At 40.9% G+C, this 22,383-nt stretch overlaps 2 protein-coding genes across 4 annotated transcripts in view; both read right to left on the bottom strand.

Annotated features, from left to right (window-relative positions):
• stat5a (signal transducer and activator of transcription 5a) overlaps positions 1 to 3,486 on the bottom strand; it is a 57,819-nt gene extending 54,333 nt beyond the window's left edge. Inside the window, exon 1 of one of the 2 annotated variants that reach the window (XM_034594240.1) lies at positions 3,318 to 3,486. The gene's annotated coding sequence lies outside the window, so the exon portion shown is untranslated. The remainder of the gene's footprint in view (positions 1 to 3,317) is intronic. The other variant, XM_034594239.1, reaches the window with a different exon arrangement.
• Positions 3,487 to 7,045: 3,559 nt separating this feature from the next.
• stat3 (signal transducer and activator of transcription 3 (acute-phase response factor)) lies at positions 7,046 to 20,900 on the bottom strand. Of its 2 annotated transcripts, XM_034594241.1 has the most exons (24): positions 20,651 to 20,900; positions 17,417 to 17,566; positions 16,763 to 17,006; positions 16,574 to 16,666; positions 16,370 to 16,451; positions 16,093 to 16,193; positions 15,492 to 15,643; positions 15,097 to 15,255; positions 14,687 to 14,779; positions 14,512 to 14,571; positions 14,386 to 14,415; positions 14,192 to 14,285; positions 14,049 to 14,096; positions 13,812 to 13,895; positions 12,947 to 13,045; positions 12,647 to 12,782; positions 12,508 to 12,560; positions 12,321 to 12,415; positions 12,013 to 12,152; positions 11,703 to 11,924; positions 11,557 to 11,599; positions 10,079 to 10,138; positions 9,078 to 9,175; positions 7,046 to 8,291 (listed from the first exon to the last, which is right to left on the bottom strand). In XM_034594241.1, exons 2-24 carry the CDS (start codon positions 17,542 to 17,544, stop codon positions 8,251 to 8,253), a joined length of 2,355 nt encoding a protein of 784 aa, XP_034450132.1. In that variant the 5' UTR covers positions 17,545 to 17,566; positions 20,651 to 20,900; the 3' UTR covers positions 7,046 to 8,250. The 2 variants fall into 2 exon arrangements, with proteins under 2 accessions (XP_034450132.1, XP_034450133.1); XM_034594242.1 differs by lacking the exon at positions 10,079 to 10,138 and having other exon boundaries at positions 7,393 to 8,291; positions 20,651 to 20,860.
• Positions 20,901 to 22,383: the final 1,483 nt, after the last annotated feature.

Here is a 22,383-nt window from a genome sequence, read left to right as displayed (position 1 = left end):
GAAATTTTAAATTTTTTGAAATTTTAAATCTCAAATTGTAAATACATTTTCCGAAAGCCTTTAACATTAAGGTCCCACAGATCAGGATAGTGGAACCAACAACACTCGTGTTGGGTTTGTGGCCGGGATGCTCAGAGCAATTGCACAGCCAGCTAGCTAGTGATGTTAAGCTCACGCAACATGAAAGCTACGCAAGTTGCATAGAGCTCCGCAAATTATGCAAGAACTCTGCCTTCCCCTTGTGTCTCAGTGGGTGTCAGTGTTTACAGCTCTGAATAAAGAATGAAGCAGCACAGTCTTTCTGTTTCACAGTAAAAAAAACAAAACATGAGAGTGAATTACGTGAACAGAAATCAGGTAAACTTGTATTCCCGCAGGGCGCAGGTGACCACGTGGCAATGGCAAATGGTTTACATTGCTAGAAGAAAGCCTGTGACCCAAGCATTTCATTGCCAGCAACTGCTAAATGTAATTGTTGTGCATATGACAATAAACTCTTGAATCTTGGCTTCTAGGCAGGTTGGCAAGTCAACCAATACACTGCAAGATGGCTGAAACCAGCACCAGGAAATGTGCAGGATACAAGACACTGTGCATTCTGTACAGGAAGTTTTTCAGACTCTGCACAATGGGAATCAAGGCAGTGGAATCCTGCATGCAGAGTGAGAAACAAAAAACTGCGAAGTCTCCACCAAGTCTCAACACCAACTTCAACACCAGCAACAGGAGAAGCTGATTCCGATCTGGGTGTGCGCTTAGACACTGGTGGTGGTGTTTGATCACAGTGACAAATTAAGTGACGGACTAGGAGGCTTAGTCCATGCAATGCTCCGGAAAGTCGTACATTCTACTCCAAGTGGCACTGAAAGCAACTTTCAAACATCTTAAATCTGTCCTCAGCTGCAGGAACCCTGGAGAAAACATTGCTTTCCCCGGTCTCCCCTGCTGCTGTACCCCCTGCATCGGGGGCCTTTGTGACAGGGACACACTGTGCCAACCAATTCATGCCAGGGCCAGCAGCACCATGTTCCCTTGCCAACACCAGAGAACCTCTTTTTCACAGAAACCTGGGAAAATGCTCCCTTCAAGTGCACCCTGCACAGCGGTGACAGAGGGAGCATGCAGGGTAACATGGTGGCTTGCCAACAGGGTTAAATGCTGACTCCGACCATTGTTTCCTGTCTGAAATGTTTTGCTGATAGAGAGAGCAGATGTGCAGTAAATACAGAAGAAATACAAGATAAATAGAGAAGGAAGCATCTTGAGCAAAGAACTGAGAATCTGAAATCAAAATGTCAAGAAAAATCCCTGTCGCCTCCTCGCTCACTGTGATGTCTTGGAATGACTTCGTCCCAAAACCCAGCTGTTGGATTTCCGAACATATGAAACTGCAGCAGCAACTGATGAGTCAATTATCAAAAATTATTGTTGACTTTTGACCTACTATCTGCAGCACCGCTGAGAGCAAAACACAAAAGGTGTCGCAAACAAATCATTTCCATTGCCGTGTGGAGAGGAAAGGACTCGGGGAGTAGCCGCAGAACACATCCAAACTTTTCACACTGCAGCCTCAAGGGGGAAAATTATCACAGTAGGCGGAGGACATTATTGTCACAACATGTAGTTCTCCATTACCAGGAGCAACGGGGGGGCCAAGTCACTGCCAGCTGGACTGTGGGCGTCGAGACGCAATCTTCCAAAGGTAAACAACCAAAGTCTCATCAGAGCAACTGAGCGTTCAGCAAATGACAGGGGATGCCCACTCCGGGGTCTTGATTCTGGAGTGTTTGAGAGCCGGCTTTGCACTGACCTCCATGAACCTTCCCCTTCATGCTTCTTCATACCACACGTCAACAGGGCACATGCAAACAAACAATGAAATCTTCTGTTTCGCAGTAACGCACAGTTAGACTCGATGAAGTTAGATGGAACCGAGCTGATCGCGATGAAACAACGTGCCACCGATACTCGTTCAACTGTATCCTTCACGACGGTGTCGGCAGCCTGACGTGCCTGAAAGCATCTTATTGTATTTTAAGTGGGGGTTTTTTTCTTTTTTTTCTGTATCATTCCCACTTCCTTATAATGTTCATCCTTTTTCTAAGAAATCTGTTTATTATTACCGTAAAATGTATATTATCACTGTAGCTGCTGTTTGTCGTGTACAAATATATTTACTGGAACGAAACTAAATGTACTTGTATAAATTCGAGAAGTGTCATTGGTAAATTGTGGAGCCCGATGGAATTTATCGGTTGACCGGTAAAAGGCAGGCGATATGAGCTTTTCACCAACATATCGGTATCAGTGTTTAGAAAAAAATCTTGTTTTTTTTATTTCTTTTTTTCTGTTTACTCTCTTCAATCAAGTTCTTCATATCTGGTTGTATCTATGTTTATTTATTGATTTACAGTTACTAATAAGGTTTATGGTTTTACTGTAAAATATCAAACCTCAATAACATTTCTTTGTCATTAGAGTGTGATAATGACATCTTACAAATCCTGAAATCATTTTTTTTTAAATAGATATATCTGTATTTTTTTTACTCCTTAATATCAGTATCAGCCCAAAAGAATCCCTATCAGTCAGGCTGTAGTAAATTCTAATTCAAATCCAAAAAGAGTGTGTTTATGCTGACACATACAGGACATTTGAAATGAAATGCTGTAGCCGGGTCCAACAGGCATGGCACCACTTTCCAAACTGCAAGATATCATTTGCATGTGAAGTCTTTATCTTCGAGGTAACATCGCAGTCAGACAGATGTCATGGGAGTACAAAGTGCAGGACTCCTCGCTGCAGTGTTGAGGGGAAAGGTGTCTGCATCCACACAGGGGGCAGCAGCTCAGGTGCAGCAGCAGCAGCAGCTCGTGTGCGACCACAGCAGAAAAACACAAGTCACACAATCACCTGCCAAACTTCTGCAGCTACAACCAGCCAGCAGCCTGTGAGCGTCCGACGGGTCCCGCTGCATGTGGAGCTGCCTGTTGATCCAGCAGCGTTTCATGACACCACAGGAGGAAGAAACTACATGTCTACACAGATGGGTTTATACATGTGTGTGTGAGCCTGTGTGTGAGCCTGTGTGTGTGTGTGGGGCTCCTGCGCACGCCTCGCAGGAGCCCCACACACACACACACTCGCAGTTTGTTTACAAAGCGCTGTCAGAATATTCTTTCGCAACCGGTGGAGGGACAGTGAGTGGGACGAGACGAGAGACGCTCACTTACTCACACACGCACGCACACGCAAAGACATATATACACACACACGCACATACACGCACTCACACGCACACAGCATGTCACGCTTACCTCTGTGGAGCGACGGGAGCTGCGGTGCTTTTCTCATAAAACGAGGGCAGAGGCTGCAGCGACGATACCGACCTACGACAGGAACCTCTCTCTCTCTCTCTCTACCTCTCTCTCTCTCTGTCAGTCAGTTTTCCAGCAGTTCACTGCTCTCTCTCTCTCTCTCTCTCTCTCTCTCTTGCTCTCTCTCTCTCTCTCTCTCTGACAAACCGCCCACTTCCGGCGTGTCTCTCTCTCTCTCTCTCTCTCTCTCTCTCTCTCTCTCTATCTCTCTCTCTGTCAGAAACACTTTCTGCTGATTTACTTTTGACCAATATCTACATTTTACATCCTTCTATCAGATGCAGCAACAACTTACAGCCCTGACAACATTTCTGTAGGCTTAGTGCAAAAACAATTCTATTTTTATTTTGTTTTACTTTACATTACTTTACGTTACGTTACTTTATTTTACTTTACTAATTTAATTTGATTTAATTATTTTTTTTATTTTGTTGTTTCAATTTAATTTAATTCATTTTACTGCACTTTGCCTAACTTAACGTAACTTTCCTTAACTTAACTTAACTTAACTTAATTTATTTTATCTATTTTGTTTTATTTTATTATATTTTATCTTTATTGTTGAATCTGACTTTGTTTTGAGCAATAGGTTACTAAGTTGCCACACAGGCAAGAAGAACAACAGTCACTAAAAATAAACTTCGTTCACCACTGCTGCTTTAGATAAATCAATAATGTGATATGATCAATACATACATTCATATCAGATTGAAATTGCTCCCTTGTTGCAGAGCCTCGTGTCTGCTGCGCTCAGTCTCTAGTGTTTACTTACAACGTATTGTACAATCCCCTGGTGCTTATAGTATTTTTTACATTTAATTTTGTTTCCTATTTTTATATTATTTATATTCTTTATACTTATACTTGCACAAATACACCACAGAAAATTCCTTGTATGTGTAAACCTGCTTGGAAATAAGACCCAATTCTTTTTCTAATTCTGATTCTGTGCACACAGGTCGATTCAATTCAATTTAATCTCCAACTATATCCCCATATCTGTCGCCCTCAATCTGGACAACAGCGACACCCTCTGGTTTAATGAAAAACAACGCTTAATGGAGCACAGGAAAAAAAAATATTTTTAAACGAGATGTAATTAATGTTTTTTCAATTTCCTTTCAGTCTAACCCTTATCAGGTGAGATGAAAAGGGGGGAGAGAGAGGGAGAGAGGGAGAGAGGGAGGGAGGTGGGGGGGGGGGGTTGAGGTGGCAGGGACTAAAGATAAAGCTGCCAAAATAAACTAGAGGACATTGTGCGCCTGAGGCACGTCCAGCAAATTAAATAAAGAGTCAGATATTGCTGCCGGGGACAAAACAAATAAACAAGTAAAAGGGCAACAGACACCATGTGACCTCATGTTGATTGTTTCCTGTTTGTTGTCCCCGTTGTGTCCCCTTATTTATCACACGTAGTGGAATTAAAAACCACATAATAGACAGGTTACTTGTAATTGCTCATAGCAAGTAAACCTATCTGACTCATAGAATGGGAATAACCCGAATTACACGCAGTCATGGACTTGGGTTGTTTTTGACCTGTGACTATTGATTTGTCACAAAGAAACAGAAAAGGGTCAAAGTCCAGAGTATCTTTTGAATGATGGTGACCGAAATCTGAGAAATAAATGTCATCCATGTCAGAAGGGTCCTCTTTTATATCAGCTTTTTCCTCTCTCTCTGTCCAACACTCGTACACACGCACACACACACACACACACACACACACACACATACACACACATACACACACGTACACACACGTACACAAACACACTAAAACGCACACACTCACAGTTTCATTGATTCTCCAGATTGATTGGCTGCGGGCCAGAGCTGAAGGGTGACAGTTGCCTCCTCAGACAGCTGAGTCAGCAGCTGCTGATGGTAATAGATGCACATCTTCTCCACACCCACTCATCCCCTCAAACCCGTCTGTGTTTATTTCCTGTCACCGAGACAAACACACACACAGTAGACAGAGGCCGGGCTGACTGGGTGTAGAGCAAGGCAGAGACCCAGCGGTGCAGAAAGTGCCTCCTTTGCTGCCCGTGTTTGTTTAGCTGCTTTATCTCAGCTGTCACTAAACGGGCTCATGGGAATCCCAGCAGTCAGGCTGCTGCTGTTCCTATCAGTGGCACGTTACAGCTGAAGATGTGTAATGTGGGGTTTCCAGTCAGGGAAGTCCAGGGATCATGAGAGTTCTGTCCTCAAAGGCAGTGAGAAAACAGAGATAAAACAGGAAGTAGAATGACAGATGACCTCATATGTATCGATAAATACAGTAACGTTTCAAATCCGAGAAACTGCAGTGATTAATACTTCCACGGGAAACAACCTGTAACATCAGCTGGTTTCAAATAATTACCCCCACTGATTTTACATTTCACATGCTCCCATTCAACTTATGAGTTTTACTTTTATATTGTTGAATAAAAGGAACATGTGGTTGATTTCTGCACTGCTCAATTGCTGTTCATACCCACCATAGAGAGAAATGGGACCTCTAGTTTATTTATATTTGATTTTTTTTGCCGTGTGTGTATCGAATATATATTTTCCATCATGTGGATGTGAAAACGACCCAGAGATCATCATATCAAGTCAGTTTTTTAACGTTGATATTTAAGCAAATGTCTTTTTTCCTGGACTAAACTTCAGCTTTCTTTTCCAGCAGGTTACACCAAATGAACATCGGCCCTCAGTTCCTCATAGAGATGAGACCTTTAGTGCTCTCACATTATTTATCACATATGCTTGACCTAAATCTTTACCGTTCCTCTTTGTTGTTACTGGTTTCCTGCCAACACTGGTGATTTCAAAACATTTCCTGTCAAAACGCTGAACTATTCCTTTTACCAATTATTAAAGACTTCCTCTGGTTTGATTTATGGTAGAGTTCTGTAGTGTCTGTTTTTTTTAGAGCTATAGCTTTGACCACTTCAGTTTGTCACTTCTTCTGAAATACATATGCAAATTAATAGATACTTCAATAATAATCATACAAATCACAGGAGTAATTATTCTTTAACAGTTTTGAAGTGCCATTCTGAAAATGTGATATCTGCTGTTATGAATGAAAAAAAAACTGATTAGATCCATTTATTTACATCTTAAAAAAGATGTATCCTATAGTAAGATGTCAAAATGATATTAGTTAAAAAGCCCCTTTTCAAAATAATAGTTTCATAATGATAGTGTTGGGCTCAGTGGGTAAATCCTTCAAGAAAAGGGGTTTAAAAGCTGATTTACTCTAAATTGACCAGTGAGTATGAGCCTGAATGGTTGTTTGTATCTGTATGTCGGCTCTGTGATTCGCTGGCGACTTACCCACGGTGCACACCGACCTCTTACTCAATGTCAGCTGGGATTGGCTCCAGATTGCAAGAATAAAATAAACAACTTTTTCCTCTTTATTTTTTCTGCTTCACTTGAACTTCATTTTCCATCACATTTAAATCGTACTTCTTCCTGCACATGACTGTGGAGGGTAAACAGAGTTCAGCCAAATTTGATGTTTGTAACTGGCTGTTTAATAAGTTTAGTTTTTGGTCCTTATAGATAATACAATAATTTGTATATTATCTTCATGTTAAAAAATTTACTGTTAAACAATTTCTTTTTTAGTGAGACAATAATCACACCAACAGATTACTAGAATACTTTCAATCATCAATCAAATTTTATTTATATAGCCCATATTCACAAATCACAATTTGTCTCATAGGGGTTAACAATGTGTGACAACCGCTGTCCTCAACCGGGAAAGAGTGAGAAAAAATTACCAGAAAAAACCCTATTATAACAGGGGACAAAACTTTCAGGTCCAACTTGTTTTTATTGCCATCTGTCAAATCATGAAGAGTTACAGCATAGTTTCCAGAAAACCTCTTGACATTTCTTGGTTGAATAGGGAATCGTGGTGTGGATTTAATCAACTGTGTGAAAAACACTACTGTGTACACTTTGATAAAGTGAAAAATTGTTCTCACTTATCCACGATTACTTTTGATGATAGGTTTTAAAATAAACCCTTTGTAAAATCATTTGCTTTACATATCTGGTCATATCAGGTGAATTTAACCAAACAAAAAAAAGACAAGAATGCTCATTTCAAAAGCAAGTACAGTCCACTGGATCACAAATTAAAGTATTTGAGTGGGAATGACAAAAAACTTGTTTTCAGAGCACCAACTTTATGAGGCATATCATGTAATTTCTCACGATATAATACGGTGGAAGAAACACACGACTAAACAACTAATGAAGTATCTGAACTCCTCGTCTTTCCTTCTGGGAACAAATATAAAACGCTTCAAACTGCTCTGAGAAATAGAACAAATTTTAAATTTTGTTTTAAGTTTTAAGTGCAACCAAGGTCTTTTGGAACAACTGTGACATATTACATTTGGCAGGGATCAAAAACGCAACACGACAAAGTAAAAGAGACCCATTAAATGCATCAAAAATAAATTCATCTACATACATTTCTAAAGCGGCATAGCTTATACAACAATTAGTCTCATTACATTTCTTATTCAAAGAAAAGAAAACACTTGATTTCATAACCATCTTCAAGAGTCAATGACACACACAGTACGATGTTTTAAAAAAATACAATTCCAGATATCTGTGAAGAGGGGGGGGGAAGTACTGAATGGAAGGTCAGTGAGTGGGTCAGTATCGATCAAGAGTTCCACACACTACATACAGTCAAAGGCTAAAGAAAAATGGCAATGCCTTTTTAAAAGGATCTTCAAATTCCCTACTGTGTGAAAGTTTACACAGAAACAAGAAACAAACTGTACAGGCAGGACAAGTGTACAGAGGGAGGGAAGAGAAATCGTCAACTCCTAACAATGAAAGAAATCTTTCACATAGGTGACGCCACGTCCATGTCCAAAGTCAGCGAATCTGTGAAAATAAAAATAAAAAATAATAAAAATATGAGCTATTAATATTCATTAGAAATGTTGTACTGTGTGTTCTTGTAGCCCACTTGAAGACCCATCCGAGGGGACAGTGAGGACAATTTTGGTTTTGGTTGGTCCATCTTTATCGAAGTGCTGTTTGGTTTTAACATTAAGATTCAAATTTGTTTATGCCACAAGTTCACTCTGGCCCGATTTTTCACTAGTCGACAGAAGCCAGTCGCCATTCGCTCTGTGCAAAGTCTTCAAAGACCTTCTACTAGATGACTAGCAGATTAAACACCTCAATGAATCTGAGGCAACTACAGCCAGTCAGAATGCAGGAAGGGGTGAAGAGGGTATAAAGAGGTAGAAACCAGACGTACAAGTCAGGGGGTTTCTCCTGGTAAAAGATTGTGTAATGTGTGGCCACCTGTCACCAGTCAATCAGTGTAGTATGAACTCATAACATCTGAAAGACTCCTGATAACAAGACAGCAAGTCTTAAGAGTGTGAACTGCACAGCAATCTGAAAAACTTGTCTGAACTAGAGTGTGGATAAGAAAGTTTTGGATGAATCAGTTTCAGGTCGGGTCCGGTCCCATTGGCTGGGCTTATAAAAACGGGGAAAACATCAGGCTTGGATCAGATTCCGACACAAAAAACAGAATACCTCTCCGCTCCGTTAGTTTTCTCGATTGAAGGGTTTCGACATAAGTAGTAAGTGTAGCTTCTCACGTGTATATAAATAAAAATGTTTTTATGTACAATACGTGTGTAAGTGACTCACCCATATGTCCTGGATTAGCTTCAACTTCATTGTGCATCAGAGAGTCGAGGGTGCGTGGCGACATGGGGAACAGGTCACTGGTGTTTCCAGAATTTGTGCTGTAAAAACATGAAAAGAGGACAAATGTAAAAAAAGGTGAACCAATGACCACATACACACACACACACACTTCCATGTGGATTCTGGCCACAGATTTCATGTTAGTCAACACGATTGTTAGTGTTTGTCTTCATCACACTGACTGCAGGGCTACCTTAAGTCAAAAGGCTGCGATAATACACATATAATATGTATATATAATCCATCAGTCTCATCCTACTCTGAAAGATAGTTCAGCATCAGTGTGCAAAGTCAATGCCAAGAAAAGAAAGTAGATTAAAGCTGGGATGGCTCTGACAAACAACAAAACTAAGAAACACTTGGCAGATGTTGAGGATGTTTTCTGCTTTAAAAAGGAGGGAAGCACAAAGACAAACAAGGTTTTAATGGTACTGCACGTTAATGTTAATGACGACTACTCTACGATGTCAGTTGATGGTTAGCGCGGTGGGTTAAGTGGATTTAACAGGCCATTACTCAATCGTTTTTTCAAGAGCAATTTCCCTTTTTTTTTTTTATTTCCTTCCTCTTTCAAATGGCTTTTTTTGCTTTGTCTACTTTCTTAGGAAATTATTAATTGATTTTTGAATATTTGGATCAAAAACAATACAAATATCTGAATTCTCTAATAAGATACAATCACAGCATTTATATGTTTAATCCATACAGATGGATTTAATTGAGGAATTATGAAAAATGGACCTGAAACAAATAAAAATGAATGGTAGGGAGGTGCATTTGAATTAGAACCAGGAGACAAGAAGCTGTGAGACACAGACAGCAATTATGTAGGTGGGGGGGTTCGGCGCCGATATCCCTGAAACCCACCCATCAGACACACAGACAAAGTGACATGATGCACACACAGCCCTACATGCCAGCTTTCCCCCCTCGGTTCCTACCATGGGAATCCGTTCCCAAGCAGCTCACTGTCCGGCAAGTCCATGAACACGGAGGGACACCTACGGAGAGAGGTCAGGATCTCGCTGAGCAAACCTCACAACCTGCCACCACCCTACCACACCACCACACCCTCTACCAAACCAACCAGAGCACACATGGCTGACTGGCCTGTGTGTACACACTCCTCTGACCTCGGTCAACTTTGCACTATCAATTTGACCCCCCTCTCCTCCTCCCACCTCAGTTATTAGTACCTCCACCAAGGAGGTTTGTCTACCAGACGGATTACCGCAAAACTTGGTGGAACGATGTCATATGGGTCAGGGATGAACCCAATACATTTTGGTGTGGATCCAGATCAGGGGGCTGTGTTTTTTTTGACATTTTCACTTATTTTCCAGGGAATAATCCATGGATCTTGATAAAAAACAACTCCTGTACATTTAGGGGACTGGTATTTATAAGTGTGTGCAATTTGGTGAAGCTTGACTGAATTTAAGGGGTGTTTGGCCTTGCTGAAGGTATAGGCTCTAATGAGTGACATTCAAGTTCTTATTCAAGCTCAGCTACTCAATGAATATCCATCTGAAGATACCCTCTACTATATGATTCTAAGAAAAGCAATGTGTAGTTTAACAACTTACATTTAAATATTTCTAAATGTTGGCATCCGTAAATACATTTAATTGAAAATATCTATATATTTTATATTTACATATTCAAAACCTTTTTTCTTACTGTTAATGAAGTTCGGTTTTAGCCTCTGTGCCCTTTCATGATTTTGCCATATTGACCCTGACCAAACCAATGTAAGTGAATTTAAATGTGATTACAACTGAAAGCACACAACAAATAATAGAAACATAATTTAAAGTGGGTGTCAGTTAGAAGCTAAGGGTATAAGATGGTCTTCTACTCTTCTACTGCTGTTTGCATTTTGATCGCATGCCTGGTCCACAGAAATAAAGATTTGACAGGAATATTTGCACACTCAGCATGGAAATAAATTCCCATCTGAGTCCCTAAGGCACTAACCTGATACCAGGTGCCAACGTCAATCGACTTAAACAGAAACTGAACAGAATCTGCATATATCTAGGTTCACATGACCGGGGGGATGGTTCCTCTAATGATGGTGGTGACTCACAGTGAAAGCGAAAACAGCGTTGTTCTCTTTTCTTTGAACATTTGACAACACTTGTCGTAAATGAAGTGTAAGTTTAAAGAAGGAAGTGTAGATCTTGAGCAGGAACATTCCGTCTCTTAAATATCAATATCAAATAAGAACGTTTTTTGGAACACATTTCTACTTTGGCACGTCACAGACTAGACAGCAGCCAAACCTTCATCTTTGTTACTTTGTGACATTATGATCTTATATGTACATTTGTACTATCTTGTCCTATTATCAAGGTGCTCATTACAGACCATATTATCATATTCTAATCTTGAAGATAAAGGAGGGACAGATACTTACGGTGTGACACAGATGAACTTTGTCTTCAAGTATGGCTGAATAGCTGTCAGGGAAAAGAAAACATACATTTGTAATGAAAAAAATAACATCCATGTGTCTTGTGTCTCGTAAGATGCATAGATACCACAGAGGTCAGAGTGACTTACTGCTTGTTGAGTCTCCTCCTATCTCAGGTTCAGGAGCTGTCTCTGGCCTGCAGTACTTCCCGAACGCTTCCTCTTTGGGGATGTCGGGGTGGAGGTAGACGAGAGGTGAAACCAGGATGTTGGTGGCATCCATAATCTTGTAGCCCATGATGATGTCGGCGAAGGACATATTGTTGAGCTGCTGCTTGGTGTAGGGCTCCACCGACTGGATCTGGGTCTTTCCTGTAGCCGCACCACGAAGAGCAAGTGTCACAACCAAACGTCTTAAATATTTATCATTAAATTGTAAAAGAAGGATTGAAATTCCCACCACTGATGTCTTTCTCCACCCATGTGAATGTTATGCCCCCCTCCTTGCTGCTCTCGCTGAAGCGCAGCAGAAAAGTGCCAGGAGGTTTTGGACTCAGAATGGCCCTCTCCCTCTCCTTACTGATGAATCCCATGATATATCTGTAGAGGGAAACAGGAAGGCAAATAATACACATCAATATTTTAAATAGTACATTTATTCTAAAGGTGTTGACTGCTGCATGCCAAAACTCTTTCTATACAATGAAAAACGCCAGATTCCAGCAGCTGCTCGGGGACTTGACTTGTAAACAAAGGACGACCTCTCACCCCTCATTCCACAGTGCCAGGATGTACTTCTTCACCAGGTCAATGATGTTGTCCAGCCACACCCAGAAGGAGAAGCCTTTACCAGCCATGTTTTCCTACACGGAGGAAGGGGAAAAAATTACTTGCACCGACTCAATACAATGGCAATATGGTGGACTGAGGCATATGTGGCTGGAAGGTGAAGTACCTTACAGAACTTGGCCCAAGTGATCTGACAGCCAGAGAAGTTGACACAAGGCCCTAAATGGACAAGCGAAAATCACATTAGTATATGAAACAGTGCAATGTGTGAAGTTTTGGAGAGAGTCTAAGTCATGTCAACTGACCTAGTAATTTTTCAGCCAGTGTGGTGAGCTGTTCAATGGTCAGGCCTCTCTTGGTGGTGGAGGAGAATTGCCAGCTCAGCACTTCAGCAACCTGGTCCCATGTTCCCACTGGAGGCTTGGTGAAGAAGTTTACGTTCTGTGCAGACATAGCCAAGCCAGCTTATTATAAAAACACAACATTCTCCGAATACGTTTTAAGGTGCGCCAGAAAACGCAGAGTACTTTGACAAAACATCCTGCCCAGGTAACATTCTCCACCAACAGAGTTCAGCCCCTTTCCACCAGAGGGTGCCGTCTTACCTTTGGGTGGTTAGTGAGCATGTTGTACCACAGGATGGAGGCCCAGGCGTTGGGCATCTGGCAGATGTTTGAAATGACTACCACAGGGAGAGAATGGGTCTGCACATATGAAGGAAAACAATTATTTCAGTAAGCCTTCTTTAAAAAAAATTATAATATTTGCTTGCTAACATTTAGTACTGCACTATGACACTAAAATGTTCTTGCTTCTATTTCAGTAGATCATCCACTCATTAATGCTGCTCTTACTCGTACAAGGCATGTAGCTGTTCTTAGTGCAAAATGTTTTATTATGAAAGGGTTGCTTTGTTAAGCGACCCACAAAGGATTTTGCATCTGGAGCTCTGGGATCACATCTGCGAGTATGATGGGTCCCTCAAGAACAAATACAATGATAATGACATAATGCACTGAAATAAAATCATAATATGTCAAATTCATTATTTGAAGATGGCTCAAGATGCAGTTTATTGTTGAGCCCCTATTCACAACAAATATACCATTTGTCTGTGGGAGAATTTAGTTTTAAGATAATCCTTTATTAATCCCAACAGGGAAACTCGCCATAAGAGAAATTATTATGTTGAAAAGGATAAATGAATAAAACGTTGCTTCAGCATAAATATTCAGTGCCGTTACTCCGCCCTCAGTGGGGTAACTGGGGTCAGGAGCAACAATTGCATCTTTCAGTAACAGCTCATTTAGAAACTTGGGCGATGACAGTCTCTGAAGACTTTGGGGATGACTCATTTGTCTGAGGACTTTCTCTATGATGTGTCAGAGAACAGAGCACTGCACTATTCTTTGAGAGTTTACTTCTAGTTTTGTGTGGAAGTTAGAATGACAAACCGGAAAGGCTACTCACCTCCAGATCGATCTTCAGACCTTGGTGATAGACTTCTGTATCAAAGGTGATAAGATGCAGCTCCTCTGTGACGATCAGAGAGGCCTGGAGAAAACAGAACATTTGAACCTCTAATGTATGAAAAATAAACTGTGTGGACTGTTCATATGCATCTATGCTCACAACATTTTAGTTGAATCAAAAATAATTAGCTTTGAATTACACTATTGTTACAATAGTGTTAGGGAGAGTACCTACATCACTATTGGTCCGGCCACCATTACCGCACCTCTGTTCTCTCAGGGTCTATAAAAAAAACAGGAAGTCAGATCTCCATAGCAGGCCATTGTGAGAAAACTTCATCACTGCCGAGGATGTAGAGTTTTGCCTCCATAACTCACCAAGTGTTTAAACTCTGCTGACAGGCTGCCATTGTTCGATTCCTCCATGTTCATAACTTTTGTGTTGGTGCCGAGGATGTTAAACTTTCGTGACCTGAGAAAATTCAAGGGGCAGAAGAAAGTGAGACTCTTTTCTAAACTAATATAAAGCAAATGACCAGGCTTTAAAAAGCAAATGTTCTTAAAAGTCTTACCCTCGGATTGCAGCCACATCACCAGATTCCCTGAAAATAAACAGTTCAAGTCAGTGAAGCAGAAATTATTCTTTATCTTCAATCATGAAAGTGTCGTACTGATAAAGACTTAAGAAAAAAACTCACTTGTCAATGCAAACTTTAATTTTCAGCTGGTAATTTAGTTCAGGAAACTTAACAAGTAACCTGGAAAAAAAGCAAAGGAAGTATTTATAAAATATTCAAATATAAAATATCTTTCTCCATTAAAAGATAAAGACACAGTCTCTGATATTTCTGTGTTTCAAGTCTGCATCCTTACCTGACTTTATTTGTGAACTGCACTCCTGTTTTAATAACCAGAGGTCTGTCTGGGTGCATGGGCATACAGGGCTGTCTTTCCACCACAAAAGCACTAGAAGACAGAGTGGATCATGTTTCAGAGGAGATTTACCACATGTTGTCGAGAATATAAGGTCCACATACTAATGATCCTGAGCTGTCGACTGTGTATCACATTCATCATATGGTCACAATGTAAACTTGATCTAAACCAGTTCATTCGTGGGAATTTAGACTGAGAGATGTGGCTGAAAGCTCAGCATCATTAAAAAGTGGAACCTTAAACTTTGATTCTTCTTTAGGTTCCCAAAGAAGCAACCTCCATTCATAGTAACACAAAGGAAACATTGTCTGTGAACATTTTTAGTGAAGCTACACCAAATGCAGTACCTCTTCATTAGGTTTCGGAACAAGTCCACAATCTTCTCCTCCAGGGCGGGTCGGTGCTGAATGATGGGGTCTCCCTTGTAGGACACTTTCTGCTGAAGCTCCTCCAACTTCTTGATCTGCTGACGAATCTGGAGCTGGGACTCAGCCAAGGATGTGATCCTGGTTAGAAAATAACCAGAGTTCAGTTCAGTCAACTCTCATGTTTCCAGATGCTAGACAGATGTTGAGCTGTTGTATACTTGTTATTGCTCAAAAAACAAAATAAAGCTTTCATCAACGCACATTTTTGTATTGTTAATTTTTTTTAAATATATAAAAATACTAATGGATTGTTGATAATTGAAGTGACCGACGTCTGGCTTAGGAAATTGCTTTAAATCTGCATTCATGGTTACCATGTCTCGAGGCGATCCAGGCAGATGTTCGGTGGACCTCCAATACAAGCAATTTGCTGTCGTCTCTTCCAGTCTGCTAGTTCTTCATCTGTCAGGTTCTTCTGCACATAATCCATGGCGGTCAGCAAGCCTCCCATCTCTGTCACGATTTGCTAAAAGATACGAAGGACAGCCCATTTAAGCAGTGGCATAATTTATCTGGGCAATGTGAGTGGTGGCATTACCTCTGAAAAGCATGATATTGATTCTCAAACTCTAACTCGTTCTTCATTAATCATCACAGAGTCCTTTTGCAAAGACGATGAAAAAAAACCCATTTTAAAATATGAAATCAACCAGTGCAGAGTCCAGACCCCTCCTTCAGGTTTGTTCCTTTAAGTAATTGGTGGCCTAACACCTAAAATGCCAATTATTAACTTTTACACAAACATACAAGGACAAAGCCTCTTTATGATACTTTTTTGATCCCTTGTTATTCTTTTGTTTATCAGTTGATGTCTTCTTGGTTAAACTTAAGGCATTTAAGACAATCCAAACTGTTTTAATTCTTTCTCATGTATTTTTGACATATCTCAATACATTGTAAGTGATAGGGACCCACCCTCCTGAGCTGGTCCAAAGCACTCAGCATCTGTTCAAGCTGGGCCATCTTCTGTCTTGTAGCAGCTGCCTGGCTATTTCCATTAAGGTCCTGGGACAACTCTGGAATGAGGCGGGAGCATGTAGCTGGTCAGTTACAAATTAAGATGCATTTATTTTACAGTATACGATGATGCTGATCAAGGCATTTTAATGAATCTTAATTTAAGACAGTATTGAGACATTTCCTACAGTTTAATGTCAAGGATAAAGCTAAAAAACTATTAAGTAGAATATACCTCCTTGGCTTTTCAGTGTCTTATAATTGAAGTCGAAATCATCCTGCAAGTTCTCAAGCATTTTCATCTTCTGTTCCATATCCTGTTGAGAGACAAATGATGATTTGTTTATTAATGACAAGACTTCAAGTTAAGAGTGTGTTCAGAATTATTTATATTGCATATTCGAATATTCTAATCAGTGATTTTCTGATGGAAACTCACCTGCACTCGTTTCCTAATGTCTTGAAGGTTATGCTCCAGGATCTGCTGCTTCTCTGTCACTACTGTACCAGTGGGATGAGCTGCTTGGCCATCCTGCAAGAAGAAGATACACAACATTCAGAATACATTTAATGACTTTATTATCAAAAAATAACAAAGAATAAGCTTGGTTTGTGTGGCTTTCTCTACCTGTGCAGCAGTTGTGGCAGTCTGCAGGAGCCTTTGCTCCTCCCACAAGCAGCGGGCAACAATGCGGGCAATATCCATCGGCTTCTCCAAGTACTTGCTCTGCAGATGCTGTTTGATCCTGCGCAGGTTATGCTGGTAGAGCACGTTGTTCTCCTGCAGGAAACGGCTATACTGCTGATCTATCTCTCCCAGGAGGTTGTGGAACACCAGTGTAGCGTGCGACTCCTTATTGGCAGCGTACGCCCTTGTCAAAGGAGAGGAGAAGATAATCAGGGTATGATGATTTATAGTTCCTGCTATGAGCTGGTACGAGATGCACTCAACCTAAATACCCATATCCCCTATAGCTCAAAACATTGAACCGATAAATTCTCAGAAGAAAGCTCAACTCTAAACAGAATCATGCAGGTGCACTGTTATACATAATATGCATGAGCTCCCTGTAATGGAGTCGCTAGATTAGACGAAGGCTTGATAAGGAAGAGGCTGACAATTGATTCTAAAACATGATAGCTTTCTACGTAATAGCAAGTCACGGTGAGTGGCCACCAGCCAATCTGGAGGGAGTGGAAGATAAAACAACAGCAGCATATGATAACAAACAGGAGAAATGAAATGGGCATAACAGATCACAGGAATTCAATTATTTCTCACCAGTCTTGGCTCTCAATCCAGGGGGCAAGAAACTGCCGGAGCTCCATGGGGAAGCTGTCACTGTACAAGTGGTAGAGCTGCTCCAGATATCTGGTCTCCAGCTGCTGCAACTGGTTCCACTGTGCCATCTTGACATATACCTCCTCAAACCTACATAAAAACAGATACGGGTAAGAACATACTGTAAATTAAGCAAGAGGACACATACCGATGGAGAAATAGCTAGGTTGGTATTTTCTTTGAAAATGAAAAGAATCCCTCCCAGTGCAGTCACTTCCTGTTCAGTGAAACACTAAACCTTCACCGAGAAATGCAGGCCTACACGAACAGCTGTCAACTCCCTTAGCAGATGGGAGTTAATGATCTTTCACCGAGGTTTTGCCCCAGTAAAAAACACATTTCCTTGTCTAAAGTGTTGAAAAGCTATGGTTGAGATGGATTTGTAACAAGAGAAACATGCATTGTCAATACAATGACTATTATCCATCAGTTCCACCTGGCAGGCTCCTCTGGCCTTCTCATTTTACCAACAGCAGGCTCCACTGTTCTCTGGAGGGCTGGAGACTACAGTAAACATACCCAGACAGTGAGTAAATCCAAAGGAAAGTTGTCTTTCCAGTAGATGATGAACTGAAGCCTTTGTTTGAGCCCCTTATATAACCTTGGATACTTCTGCATTGTCATCCAATGTCTGATGCTATGGAGAATCAAAGACCGACACACAAGTTTAACCAAAGCTCTGATCCTGTGTTGATGATGACGACTCAGATGTGTTCTTGACAATAAACCAGAATGTGCTTTCTGTTTCCAGGAGCTAAGGTGTTGCTTTTGCTAACAGAAAGCGCAGATAGATGTACCACACTTTTCATTCCATTACTTTATATACTCACTCAGGAGAGTGAGTATATAAAGTAGGGCAGAGTAATACGAACTCATCTCGATATAAAGCCATCCTCTAAAAGATTGTTGAGAGGATGGACCTGGGAACTCAGTGTCAGGGTTCAGTTCAGTTCAGTTATACACACTGACATTCAAAGTGAAGTTTTTCTTGAGCGTGCAAGACACATAACTGAAATTGTTCCATAAAAGTAACACTTTCAAAACGCACTGAGTTCTTCTTTCACTGACATATGAAAGCAGCGTGTGAATTTCTGGGCACATGAAAACACTGGGTGGTTCATCAGTGAGCAGTCACTGTAGTACTGTGAGAATTCCTTTCATTATTTCATCATCTCAATTGGGCTTCAACTGCTTTATGTGTTAGTGATTTGAGTAGATTTTTTAAGTTTCATTTTACATTTCTCTGACACACAAAGAAACCACACAAGCCAATAAAAAAAAAAAAAAAGGAATCAGGAGGGTCAATTCACTTTAATCTGAAACCCTCTTGATACAATGTGACTTTTACTATATAGCCTATCCTCATTGGTTTCATTTGAAGTCTTTTCATGTGTCATATTGAATTACAAAATTGCTTTCCAGTAAACTCAGCACCTGCATCAAGTGTCTGGACTTCTCCAACATATGCTCATGAAATCTCTGTGAAAAATCTGGAGGATCACCAATGACCCAGTGCATACAATCATATCAGTGGTATAACTATATTCATGTTAATCAGCAATTACTTTAAATAACATCTGGCATTGAACTAATGATGCATAGTGACTGCTTAAACAACTAGTTTTTTTTATGAAATGACAAAGGCAAAATTTCGATGACAACTTGTCTGTGTCACAAAACATATGAAAAAGAGAATATCTGTACTAAAAGCTTTGGATAAAGGATATATTTGCCAGTGAGGGTTGGGATGGCACATAGCTCAACCTCAGACTTCTCCAAAAACAAATGTTTTGTCATGTTTTGTTGATCCAGAACCCATCAGAAGATTTTTTACTGGATGAGCGTGATGTTCCCATTTTTTGATGTTGACTTGTCTGGGTGACACACATGCATTATAAATGACAAATACTACTCTATGTGCCAAGATAAGCGGTTTGACCAAACGCCACTGCTTTAATTAGATCGTTTAAAAAACAGACTTGGACAACATCATTGCATGTGCAGGGCAAACCAGATGTTCCAATGGTTGCCAATCATCAAAGACAATGAGTGATTCCATAGATGTAAATCACTGATATTCCAGTAAGTACTTCCTGGAGCAAACAAAAGAAAGCTGACTTATCAGGTTTTATGGCCTCTGTAAACACACCACAAAAAATATGAATAAGCATACTTAATAATTTATAATGTCTGTATTCAATGTCAGCCATGCTTTGTATATGAAATTGATTTATTTTGCATATTTATTGACTTTTTTTCCCCAACAACATGGCACAAAAACAGCCCAAAAGATGAAAACAAAACAGGGCGTAGACGAATTAAAATAATAAATAACACTGCTTCACTGAAGCATTGAAGGTGGAAGGCACAGCATTTTTTTGCTGGACATGAACTCAAGTTAGATTGAGCAAGATGATCAGATTTATGTCCATCATACCATATCCAATTCTCTCTGTATGTAATATACTAAAAAGCTCAATAAACAAAGTACTAAAATGAGGCTGTGTTTGGCTTCCAAAGCTTTAAATTTACCTTTTTTTTTTTTGCAATGATCGTTCCACATGGTGTGTACATGTAATAAACAGGAGCTATGAGTTACATCACTATGACTCCACAGCTGTAGTGACTGCAGTCAACACGGTTTTTTATCCCATACACGAGGCTTTAGTGCAGGTGAGCCTGGAAAAGGTGTTGAGTGTCAGACACGTTGACCTGCAGCTGGCAGGAGGGAGATGGGCGTGACAATTCCAGGCAAACACAAAACAATGGCCTGGTTTTCACTGAGTAAAAACTAACACAATGCAACGTGACGTGATAATTGCGAGGCGTCAGTCCTGTTCAACGACAACAGACAGACAACTGAGCATCAGCAAACTGGAAGTTCAAGACCACTCGTGCAAAGCAGAAAACCACTGTCCAGGAACGAGGTTGTGACATTAGCAGGTTTATGACGTGCAAGCAGAGCGATTAGCTTTTGTCGCTTTGTACAACAAACAGGACATAGGACGGGCTCTCATGAATAACTCATAACCTAATGACAAAGCTGTAATTGTACCCCAGCACTCCCATGTAATTACTATGGTCCGTTGTGACATCCCTATGAAAAGCAGCTGGCCTCGGTGTTGAGGGAAACAAGTGACGAGAAAGCAGAAGTGGTTTTTATTCTTCGCTTACCTGGCTCGGTGTGACTCCTTCAAAGTTTCTTCGTGGGAAAACTGCGACCCGCTCCGCTTCAAAAAACACCGACGACCGAGGAGACTTTTCCAAAGAGCGAACGCGCACAAACTGAAGATAAAGTCGCAGATAAAATGGCGAAAACTCTTTTCCTCTCCTCCCCCTGCTCGGGAAACACTTCTCTCACACGCGCATGAACCTTCACACCAGTCCTCTACATTGCAGTCCTTCCGGCCACACAAACCAGACCAGCTCGGGTTATTGACACCTCCGACAGCTAATGGTAGTGCGGAACTCTAGTGTGGCCAATCAAAATTTTTCTTTCGGGCACGAGAGGCGGAGCTTCGCTGCGGGGTTGGTTGAGAACGCGGTGTTTACTGCCGTCGAAGTAGCGCTGTTCCCGCCGGATGCGCCCTCCCTGCGGCTGCGAGGTAGAAGAGCAGCACGCGGGGGGAGGAGGAGTGCTTCCGCGGAACAGCCAGCCTGGAAGTCATCTGAGTTACTGGCAGCGCTGACGTCATCAAGACTTTAATAACACCAGAGCTGATCTTCCCTGATCACCCTTCAATCACAGGTCAATAACCTATATCTCCTCTCTCAGTGGGTAAATATAACAACTCACATTGAAGTAGTGTGTACACAGGCAGGTAAAAGACCCATAAAGTAAAAGGCAGTATTTATTATTCAGCAAGCTTTTATTTTTTATTAAACACAACAGCAAAAGGCAAGCTCCAGCGTCTGGTTTAATTAATCACACCTACCTATAGTAATTATTATGTAACATTCATTTAAATGACTATAATCTTTTTTTCAAATGTTTCTGTATTAGCTCAGCATCGCCTACATCCCACTAGCAGCACACTGGCAGCTTATAAAAAGGTACAAGGTGGCAAAAACACACAAGAGGCACACCGATATCTTACAAGTGTTTCAATGTTTGATGTGCAAGACAGTGTGCACATCCTTGTCAAAAAGAAATCAATAAAAATGTGCTACAATTATAAGCCTATGTGATGTCACGGGCCGGCGACAATTCAATGCAGACGAACTTGAGAGTTTCACAAACGCATCAGTGTGGGTATATAGTATGCACACAATCTTTCACAATCACAAAATTACACACATACAAAATGTCCTCCGCCCAGTTCATACTTTGCTCAGTGCTCAGAAGGAGCACTCTCCTTAATTGCATCCCCCAGCCTATCGATTATTTTAATGGAGTTCCCTGCTGCACAGTGGGCCTACACCACATCAAGGTCACACAGTCTCTAAGAAGGGGAAATGGAGGCTGTACCACCACCTTGTTTCCATCTGTAGCCCTGCATGTTTAACGTACACGCTCAAAAGTGGCAACGATAGAGCACTGCCATCATCGGGTTCAGAATAATCACAACCCTATTAACGCATAGCTTCTTCTAATCCTCCACTGCCGCCTTCTCCTCAATAACCTCATTTTGTGAATCATGGGCTATCTGTCACAGTGGACATTCCTTTAATAATTCCGAGGAGACACACAGGATTGCACCTGGTCTCTGTGAAAACATTTGTGGACTGGACCGTGCCGTTGCGCTGGTCTGACATTTGTTCAAGTACCGAGCCATTCATAAATACCTGGCAGCGTGCTGTCTGCCTTCAACTACATTTAGAATGACATTTCCATCTCCAGCTACGTAATCAGCCATTAAACTGTCATCTTGCTCTTCAGGCCATATTTTTTTCTGCCTGCAATTACC

This window comes from Hippoglossus hippoglossus, chromosome 8 (assembly GCF_009819705.1).
Source record: "Hippoglossus hippoglossus isolate fHipHip1 chromosome 8, fHipHip1.pri, whole genome shotgun sequence".
Lineage (NCBI taxonomy): Eukaryota > Metazoa > Chordata > Actinopteri > Pleuronectiformes > Pleuronectidae > Hippoglossus > Hippoglossus hippoglossus.
Note: the sequence above shows the minus strand (reverse complement) of the source record. Positions and strands in the feature narration are given on the sequence as shown.